The sequence below is a fragment of the Nanorana parkeri genome, unplaced genomic scaffold, assembly GCF_000935625.1.
Source record: "Nanorana parkeri isolate BGI_ZX_2015 unplaced genomic scaffold, ASM93562v1 scaffold1369, whole genome shotgun sequence".
Taxonomy (NCBI): domain Eukaryota; kingdom Metazoa; phylum Chordata; class Amphibia; order Anura; family Dicroglossidae; genus Nanorana; species Nanorana parkeri.
The window spans coordinates 216,137-226,752 of record NW_017307637.1 but is presented as its reverse complement, the minus strand read 5'-3'; the positions used below and the strand labels follow the sequence as shown (position 1 = coordinate 226,752).

The 10,616-nt window shown below is 44.0% G+C and overlaps 1 protein-coding gene across 1 annotated transcript; it reads left to right on the top strand.

Annotated features, from left to right (window-relative positions):
* Positions 1 to 7,353: 7,353 nt before the first annotated feature.
* On the top strand, positions 7,354 to 8,283 carry LOC108797936 (olfactory receptor 5B12-like). The gene has a single exon (XM_018569626.1). The coding sequence runs from the start codon at positions 7,354 to 7,356 to the stop codon at positions 8,281 to 8,283; it is 930 nt and encodes a 309-aa protein (XP_018425128.1).
* The last annotated feature ends 2,333 nt before the right edge of the window (positions 8,284 to 10,616 follow it).

The window sequence follows — 10,616 nt, the reverse complement described above, 5'->3', positions numbered from 1 at the left end:
AATCTTATAAAAATACACTGAGATTAATTTTATCTAATAATGTTCTTCTGTGCTGTCATTGTTGGGTATAAATAATCCTAATAAAATCGATGTATTCTGTACAATCTGATTAGAGGAGTGCTTACCCACATGTGTTAATAAACTTCCTATTATTAAACCAAAGTACTTTTTGGCTGTATTCTTCATCAAAAGAAAACAAGTGAGAGGTATCTATCAGTAAATGGTAAAGAGAAATAACATCCTGGCAATGATACTTAGGTGATGGTTTTGTAATTAGCTAAATAAATATGTATGTGTAGGTCCTGGCCATGTGATTGTCATGATTATTACAAGGAATGTTTGTAGAGTTAATAACTCCTCTTCTCTGTTTAGAGTATTTCCAGCTAAGGAGAAAGATAGAGATCTTAATAATATGCACCTATTCTATAAGCATCTAAAATAATAATAATAATAATTAATTATCATCATCATCAATAATATTCTTTGTCCCTTGATTTGCATGCACCGACATTCAGGACAGAGTAAAGCTGAAAACCCGCTGCCATCTGAAGCGTCATTGACCTGCCACTGTATAATATATTGGTTGTTATGCACAGCTGCTCCAGGTTTTGTCTGCTGATGTTGTGGCTTTATCTTTATCTTTATTTTTTAACATTTTTAAACATTCCTATAGCTTTTAGATCTGTTGTGGCTGCTGCTACATCCACTGGTCAATTCTGGGCTATTACCAATGAATAAAAAAGCCAAACCTAAAAAGCCTTTTTTCCAAGTTGACACAGATCACATTGGGGTGCTGATGATGAATTTAAGCCAAGCCAAGATAAAAAAAATTATACATTCAAGATATGTGATGTCAGAATACGGTGTAGCTGAAGCTGTCCATGAAAATTGTACTAACCTATAACACCACATACAGTTTGAAGGCATCTCCCAAACATGTAATGGAGCAGATTGGTGACATTTCACTGGCCATCCAACCAGCTTTCTCAATTCAGAATGACTTGTACAAACATTCTCTGGGAATAAACTCTCTCCAAGTCATTGGAGCAAGATTCACCGTATTTATTCCCAGATAATTTTTATACGAAGTAATTCTGAATTGAGAAAACTGGTTGGATGGCCAGTGAAACGTCTTCAAGAAAAATCCAGTTGCTTTGACTTTTTTTTTTACATATATTTTACAGATATTGTAAGACTAAACTTTTGAAAAAAAATAAAATAAAACATGTTTTTTTTTTTTAAAAGGGAAGGGAAAAGAAAAAAAAAAGGTTGTCTATTAACCTTGAAAAAGGTTTGAATTTGGTATGAGGCCCCGCCCTTCCTCATGGGGCTCATCTAGAAAAATTTTGGGTTTTGTGGATTTTTTTATTTTATTCGTTTATTAACGGACATTGCCGACAGTACATACATGTGATTCTTAGCAATGGAACATATGCTACAGGTTACATCAAGTGATTACAGTTAGGTAATGTCTCAAATTTTGGATACTGTAAAAGATGGTAGGCAATTCTATGGACATATGAGTAACATCAAACAACACATTTTAGGTGCAACGTCTAACATCTGGTATGTATATAATGCAAAGAAAATTCTGCAAACCAGCCGTTCGTGGCTTGTGTCAATCGTGAACTCACAAACTCCGAGGAGGTAGAGTGCACCTCTTAGTACTGACACGTGAACCCCGTCAAGACAAAGCTTGTAGTCAACTGCTCCTCAGAGTGTGGTTGCAACCAAGGGATGTTCCCGTACCGAAATTGGGATGGGGGACGAGAGCCAAGCGAGCCCCTCCAATGGGTATGGACAAATGGCCCTACCTAGGGATACCCAAGTCTTGTCGTCTCGGTGGGTGTGCCAGTCTAGGACCCTATTTAGGTGCACAGCTCTGTAGTACAGGTGAAAGTCCAGCAGGCCCAACCCCCCTCGGTCCCTGGAGAGAGTTAGGATTTTCTTACTAATCCTCGGGTGTTTGCCCGCCCAAACAAAGCTCAACACTGCTTGATGGAGACGGTGAAAAAAGCTCGGGGGGAGGAAAACCGTCAAAGCCTGGAACAGGTATAGGATCCGAGGGAAATCAGTACGTAAATGGGAGAGATGATCAGTCGGTAGGGTGATGTTCAGGGCGGCAGATTTGGATAGGTTCACCTTGAAATCCGACAAACTGCCATATGTGGTGAGGGCTGAGAGCAGATGGGGCGTGGATGCCATAGGATCGGTGAGGAAGAAAATTAAATCGTCTGCGTATGCTGCAACCTTCTGTTCCCCCGTGGTGGAGTGAAGCGAATGGTTGCTGACGCCCGGATGGTGCCCAGGAAGGGCTCCAGGGAGAGAGCAAAAATCAGGGGTGAAAGTCGACATCCCTGCCGCGTACCATTATTCCCTTGATCTTGTTTCATTTACCCTCAACGCAGCCGACGGTGATGAATATAGAGCCGAGATCCATTTGAGCTACGTCCGACTTGATCTGTGGCTCCTGTAGGAGCGATTCATTAAGTCACCACATAAAGCATGGGGAGGGAGCTGCTGTCAGGGCTAAGGTCATGTGTACGGGGGCATGATCTGAAAGAAAAATATTGCCAATTGAGTCCGAACGGACCCGTGGAAGCTCTTTGTGTGCTACAAAAAAATAGTCCAGTCTCGATTGTGTGTGATGAGCCTGGGAGAAAAAAGTGTAGTCCCTATCTTGTGGATGCAAAAACCGCCAGATGTCCGTCATGTGTAGGAGGTGGAGCTCCGACTTTAATCGTTTTAGGTAGGAAAAGGCCAGGTGGGAGGTACCCCTGGAGACATCTAGTAAGGGATCCATAGCAACGTTAAAGTCGCCCCCTAGTACCAGGATGCAATCTGAAAATTCTAGCAGGACCTGAAGCAGTGTGCGCAGAAATCCTAATTGATCTGAGTTTGGAAAGTAAACATTGGCCAATGTCACTGAGGCTCCACCTATTGAACCCTTCAGAAGGATAAATCTACCATTATTGTCTATGTACTGATCGGTGTATGACCAAGGGACAGACTTCACTATGAGGACAGAGACCCCCTTAGATTTGGTGATGGGTGATGGGCAGTGATATACCACTGGAAAATCCCTGTTGCGCAACCTGGGGACCTGATCCCCCCGAAAGTGGGTTTCCTGGAGAAACACAATCTGAGACCCCGATTTTCTAAAGTCTGTCAGAAGTCTAGACCTCTTTTCTGGGATATTCAGACCCCGGACATTCAGGGACGTGAACATCAAACCTGCCATTGTCGCTGATAGGAACGAAGACCGCGATCTAGGAGGGTGAAGGAAAGGGGAGTGAAGTGAGGGAGAAAGAGGTAGCGGAGAGGAGCCAAGAGGTGAGTGCTGTAAAGTACCAAAAGGCTGTGAGGTGCCCACCACGGAGTGGTGACACGTGAACAGACTATAATACACACAGGGGTGTATGTTTCCCCGACCAGGCTACTGGTACAGGCAATAAACAAATGTAACAACCCGTTGCGCAATGCACGGGTTAATCCTATTTGGGGGTGGTCGGATAAAAAGAATGTATGCAAATATGTATAATACTTTTGGAAAGGCATCATAGGTGGAGATGCACAGCCCACTCCCGACGGCGGGACGGCACAGGACACAAACCGAACCACCAACTCAGGCCGCCCCTGGGGCGATGCTGACCCACTTCTGACCGTGGGACAGGGGTGGTGCCCCGTATCAAGGACCCCTCGTCCCAAGGCCAGAGCGCGGAATCCGGTGAAGGCGTGTCCCCTACTATTCCAGCCACCGGAGAGTAGACGTCTCCCCCACATGTACAACAGCATTTGACATATAGCAATAAAGGTGAGTACACCACATCAGAAGTAGAACAGACAGGCACATATTGTAGCCCCAGCAAACATACTAGCCAACAAAAGGGAAAAGCTCGGTAAGCAAAAAAAAAACCCAGAAAAAACAAAGCAAAAACTGTGACCTGAATCCTGGGTAGCGCCATCGTCCTCTTGTCTGCGTGCCGTGCAAGAAGGCCGGTGGGAGTTCCTGGAGGGGCGCCTCCATGGAAACAGGACCAAACCTTTGGCTGTCAGACCCAAACAAAACAACAGAGGGTGAAACCGGATAGCAGAGCCCGTGGACCACTGGTGGTCCCTGCTCTTATGCTTCGTGACTTGCAAGGGCCGGAACTGAAGAAGAACGTAATGGGTAGCGGCGGCGTCCTCTGGATGGGCGAACTTGACGTTGGGTTCGAGGAGCAGCATCCGCCGGGCCCGTGGGGAAGTCCAGCCTATTCGGGAGGTCAATGGGTGCCTCTTCCAACCAACGGAATAGATCAGGTAGCTGGATATGTGAGTGGAGGGCAAATGATTGATCCCGATGTTGAATGATGAGATGGAACGGATGGCCCCAACGGTAGGAGGCACCTACCCCGCGTAGCATATCCAACAGAGGTTTCATCAGCCTGCGCATCCTCAGAGTGTGACGGGACAGGTCTGGCATCACTTGTATTGGGGCGCCATCATTGTCCAACGTACCTTTGTTCCAGGCACTCCACATGATCTCCTCCTTGACCCTGAAGAAATGGACCCTGCAAAGCACATCTCTGGGTGTGTTAGAATCAGGGGGGCGGAAGGATTGTACCCTATGCTCCCTGTCCAATTCAATGGGATCCCCAGGAGGCTTGTCCAGGAACAGGTTAAGTATAGCTGTGACCATGGATCGTAGTTCAGGACCCGATGTCGCCTCTGGTATCCCCTTCAATCATCTGACATTGTTGCGGCGACTACGGTTCTCAGCATCATCCTGATGTAAAAGTACAGTGGTCAGTTGTTGCTGAGTGGCTGTGTGTGCCGCTTCCAGTGCTGACACCCTGGAGTGAAGATCATCTGTGATGGTCTCTACAGCAGCCACCTTGCCATCCAGTGCCAATACTTGCTGCTTATTTTTGTGTACTTCTGCCCTTAGGGCCTGCACTATTTTAGCAGCCATAGTATCCAGGTCACCTTTAGTGGATAGCTGAGGGAGGAGGGAGCGCCAAGTGTGTTCATTGTCTGCCCCAGTGTCATGTCCTGCAGCAGAACGATCCGGGCTCTGAGATAAATCCCCTAGCGGCATCCTGGGCGTCAGGATCGGAGAAGCCTCTCTATCTGGCCGTGAGGGAGCAGGATCAGGGGCCCCTTGGGCCGGCTTGGTCTGCCGTTTAGTGGGGGGTTGACTCACCGTGGAGAAACGGCCGGGCGCCATGTTGGAATCCGTCGCGGCCTGCGGGTGAGTCGGTGGCTGGCCGAAGTAGTGAAGCAGATCCCTTGGCTGCATCGTGGGGGACGAGCTGCGGGACCTTTTGGGCTGTGACATGTGGGGGAGAGATCACTTATAGTCCGCTGAAATGTTCGGGGAGATGAGGCTGTGCAGAGCTCCGGTAAAGTGCGGCCTCACTCCTCCATGTCCAAGCCACGCCCCGGGTTTTGTGGATTTGAAGAAAAATGTGATGACTCCCCTCCTTCCCCTCCAATGCAATCAACCTGGGTAGAATTGCTCGTCCCTACTTTGCAAAAAGCCAGCTGTATAAAATGTGGCTTGACCAGTTTAGTGTGGAGGAACCCAAGTGGCCTGTACTGAGCCCTGACCTCATCCACACTGAACACTTCTTTAATACTTCTCTCATGACAGGTGTATTCACTGCAGATTTTAGGATGGAGTCCTGAATTGCACCATTGCAAGGTCAAGTGGATATTACATTATTCACTTATCAACAACAGTAACGGGAAGAAGAACTTTCTGAAATGTTTGTAACTAAACAAAGAAGCAGAATGTTGTTGTGTAATGAGGCCGCAGTGAGATCTGCGCAGTGTAATGAGACACAGGAGGGATCTGGCTGGGGATCTCTGGGAGCTGCTGAATCCTTCTATATATGGTGAGGTGCTGCAGGGTGGGGGGGATCCATGTGTCCTCCGTACCTGACACTCCACACGTCTGTATACAACTGGATGAAAGAAGATGATCAACACAAGATCTGATAACAATTTACAGGACACATTGTAACTGTCTATAACAGAGAGGCGTTGTCTGTTTCATACATTAAATATTCTTCTACAAGGTGATAAATCATTACTGACAATTATTCAGTATTGTAATGCTGGATATGACTCATATTCCTTCCCTGTATCTCACACAGACCCCATACATCATCAATAAGGTATTCTGAATATACAGGTGAGTCTTTACAATGTGTCTCATCACACTCCCCTCATATCTTCTGCTCTGGTTCCTCATCAGTTTGGGGTCATGAAAGAGAATTCCCAAAATATGATGAGTTCAGTCTCTGGATATATTAGGAAAGGGGCGCTGTGATGATGATATCGATGATCAATCATAGAAGCAATCACACTCAGCTTTACACTGATGTCCCCTGATGATTGCTGCTATCCCTTGTTATCATTGTACAAATCTTTACACACTAACACTTTACATGATGGAAACATTTCATATTGGAAATGTAGAATTCATGATGGTTTTCTCTAAGTATGTGGTACTTGTGTCATCTCTTCTACTCGTTCTGGAATCAAACTAGTTTATTATCATGATTGTTTTATGATAAAATCCCAAAAATAAGTTATTTTCAAATTTGGCAGATTTTATATGATTTACTCCAGAAATCCATGTTATCAAGGAAACTTGTTCTGAGGGAAATATGAGGGTTGCTATTTGCAAAGAGCTCCTTTTTAACATTCTAGCTGCTGGGCTGTCTCTGGGTCAAGTGTGTTAAGTCAGAGAGCTCCTGATGTAAATACTTGTTTCAGGTCAGTTAGAAGCACTAAAATCACTGGGTCAGCATCACAGCCCTGAACATGGCATTATCTACAGGAGAGGACTATAAGGGAAGTTCCCATGTTTTCTTCCCTAAGGGTTTCCTTACAGGGTCCATGCTTGGTCCCAACACCACTACTAATTGTGTGTTAAAATGTGCAGATTTAATACAATGTTTTGTTGAGGATCCAGTAGCATTGATTCCTTGTACATGTCAGAGCTATATAAATCTATAATAATAATAATAATAATAATAATAATAGTGTGTGACTGTGGCGGGGACATTAGAGTGTAAGCTCCTCTGTAGAGAGACTGATGTGACTGTGGGGGAGGCATTAGAGTGTAAGCTCCTCTGTACAGAGACTGATGTGATTGGCTCAGTGTTCTCTGTACATCACTGTAGATTTTCAAAAATTCTGTGCAGTGCATTACATTTTATATAAAATATAAAATTAATTAAATCTATTTTGTTTGTTTGAAATGTCTTGGTGTTAATTAATCTTTACAATGTCTTCTCCAGTGCAATGTCTTCCTGGATCCTCACATTATTGCTCCCTCTCTTAGTGAATTATTTGGTTATGATGGGAAATCAAACTTCTCAGTCTGAATTCATTTTGCTCGGCCTGTCGGACCTCAAAGATTCTCAGATTCCAGTATTTCTGCTGATCCTCCTGGTCTATGTGGCCACACTGGCTGGGAATCTTCTCATTATTTTCCTGGTGGCCTCAGTCCCTCATCTCCAGACCCCCATGTACTTTTTCCTGGGAAACCTCTCTGCTTTAGATATCTTCAATTCCTCCATTTCCATATCTCATGTGTCTTTTGACGTCTTTACTGGAAACCGGCTGATTTTATACTCAACTTGTATCACCCAGGTCTTCTTCTTCACCTGGTTTGTTGGCATAGAATCATTTATACTTGTGATGATGTCCTATGATCGCTATGTAGCCATTTGTCATCCTTTGCGTTATACAACCATGATAAGCCTTCATTTGTGTGCTCAGGCGGCGTTCTTTTTCTGGCTCTTCAGATTTGTCTGTTCCTCAGTGCACACACTGTGTACACTAAGACTCTCCTTCCCTGACTCCACCACCATCCCAGGTTTGTTCTGTGAATTTTATCAGCTGATTCAGCTCTCATGTTCTGACACTTTCCTCAATTACTTAATTGTATATATTGATGCTGTAAGTTTTGGAGTCACTGGGTTTTTCATTACTTTCCTTTCTTATGTCTACATCTTCAAAACCATCCTGAAAATTAAACTGAAGGATGGAAGACAGAAAGCTTACTCCACCTGCATTTCCCACCTCACGGTGGTCTTCATCTTTTATGGCACCGCTCTTTTCAACTACTTTCTTCCCAAATCTAAGGATTTTCTGGCAGGCAGATTGATGTCTGTATTTTACACAGTTTTCACCCCTTTCCTAAACCCGATTATATACAGCCTGAGAAACAGTGACCTGAAAGGCGCTCTTCAGAAAACTCTATTTAGAATGAGCTCTATTCCATGAACTGTCACTAGAGGAGAGCTGCACAACAATTGTGTTAATATCAGCACTGTTTGTATGTTTAACTGATTTGCAGAACTTTTATTTTAGACGAATATTATTTGTAAGGCCAAAAAGGCATACTGTCTTTAAATGAAGGGTCCTTTTAAACATAGACAAGGATTTCAACCCGCTCAAAACAAAAATTTCCTGGCACAGCTACTGGCAAGCCCATCAAAAATAACAAAGTTAAACCATTTTACAATTTGTGCAATAAACAGAGGTTTTAACTGCATGCATGTATTATTATTATTATTTAGGATTTATATTGTGCCAACAGTTTGGACAGCGCTTTACAAACTAAAGGGAGATAGTACAGTTACACGGCTGTAGGGAACTGTTCTTATATATACTTTCTGTGGTTTTGTTTACATTAGTGCCTAGCCACTACCATAACCTTCTTGTTACAAACATGCAATCATGTCAAACAAGTGTGCCGTGACACTCGTAGCGTGACTTGCTGCATTGCAATGCCTCTCATTTCAAATGGCACCCCAATACACTAAGGCAACACACCTGTGTTCTATCGTTTGATGTGCATGGCACCGCATGGTAGTGGTTGCTGTGGGTTGTATTACAAAAAAAAAAGGTCAGGTCCAATCTTCAGCATGTTGGGGTTCATTGGAAGCCCATTCATACTGAATGAGCTGCCCTAACGCAATGCATGTGCAGCATAGTGCTCTGCAAAGGAGAACATTGGCCTTTCCTGATTCTATTGCAGAATGTATCCCAGGTATACCCTCATTTACAGCATAGCACCTGATAGGAAGGATGCCATCCACTGCTTTACTGTTTTGGAAGAGCTTTGGCTTTAACATAACATCAGACGGTCATGTTAGATATACACACCACCATGACAGTATTTAAAACCTGATTTTACTATATACTTATAGCAGGCTGCAATAAAAAAAACTGCAATAATATCCAGCATGTGACCATGGGAAGCTCTGACAGTTGTCTTGCAGGAAGGCGACTTTAGTTTCTGTCATAAACTCTTTATCACGGAGTATGTAAATGAGAATCATAAAAGTAGATAAGGTTTAGTGTCAATTTTCCATATTCCATGTTTCGCCACACCTCGAGGGAGGAATCTTTGATATTCTCTTCCTGTTCATGCCGGGAGTGTAAGAGCTGAGATCAAAGATCACAACTGCTGGCTCTCCGCAAGACACACACCGGACGGGAGGACAAGGTAACGTTCTGTATGGGGGGGTGAGGGGAGAATGCTCCAGGGTTACAGGTGACAGACAACCATCATTGTGACTCTTCGTTATTGAGTATGGAATTAATTTAATTTATATTTATTCCCAAGCATGCCGATTCTTCTGTCCAACAACATCCAATGGGGAAGTGCGGCCTGATTTTTGGATCTGTTTCAAATTGTATTTTAGTTTTCTTTGTGTGGGTTAAAGTAAACATTATCTTTTTATATCAAAGGCCGTAGTTGACTTTACTTGTCTGTATCAGGTTTTTGCAATGAATGTGAGACGGAATGGTGGAGGAGGATCTAATCAATAAATATCAATAAATACTTTTGCAATAGCTGGTCAGAGGTCTCTCTGTGTCATAGAGCCATCTTAAGCTGAAGATTAATCTACCTGTATTCTGCCTTCCCTGGTTCCTTCTCCCCTTCAACCAACATGATAATGACATTTGTTAATAAGTAACCTTTCTTTTTTTATTATTACATGCCTTATTTTAGTCCCAGAGATGTTCTCACTGTCATCATCGCTGTGCTTTTCTATGCAGTGCAGCAATGCAGACAGAACATGTCTGGTGGGAAGGACCGGCAGGGTGCTGTACGTAGATTCCTGAAAACAACACAGCACCCTGTCTTGGTACTCCTCTCAAGAGCCCTCAGATCTGATGCAAGCAGTGGGAGGGATCTTGGGAGGGGTTCTGGAAATAAACTATATTTCACAAAGAGGAAGCGCCTTTCTGTTTTCTGTTTCTACATGGCTTTGTACAAATATGAAAGTACCTTGATAGATGAGTGTCAGTCTGGAGGAGTGGGCAGTCCTAGGTAAGCTGTATTTGCATGTAGAGCACTCTAGGTAAGGCCCACATGTGATGCTCCATGACTGAAAGAGCTTGAAATGAAAGGGGCGTGCCAGGGATAGTCAGGCTGAGAAGAAAAGAACGGTCTAGATGATGCTGGATGTCCTCCAACCAGGAAAAGAGGGGGGCTCTATCTGACTTGCTGCAGCTTCTAATGCACATTGTGAGAAGTTCCCAGTGTGCAGTGATATCAGAGGAAGCAATTCCAGTCCAGGAGAGGAACCGGTACAACTGTGCAA

What these genes read in the sequence shown, in the direction of transcription:
- LOC108797936 (XM_018569626.1), top strand. Translation starts at nt 7,354, where the DNA reads ATGGGAAATCAAACTTCTCAGTCTGAATTCATTTTGCTCGGCCTGTCG.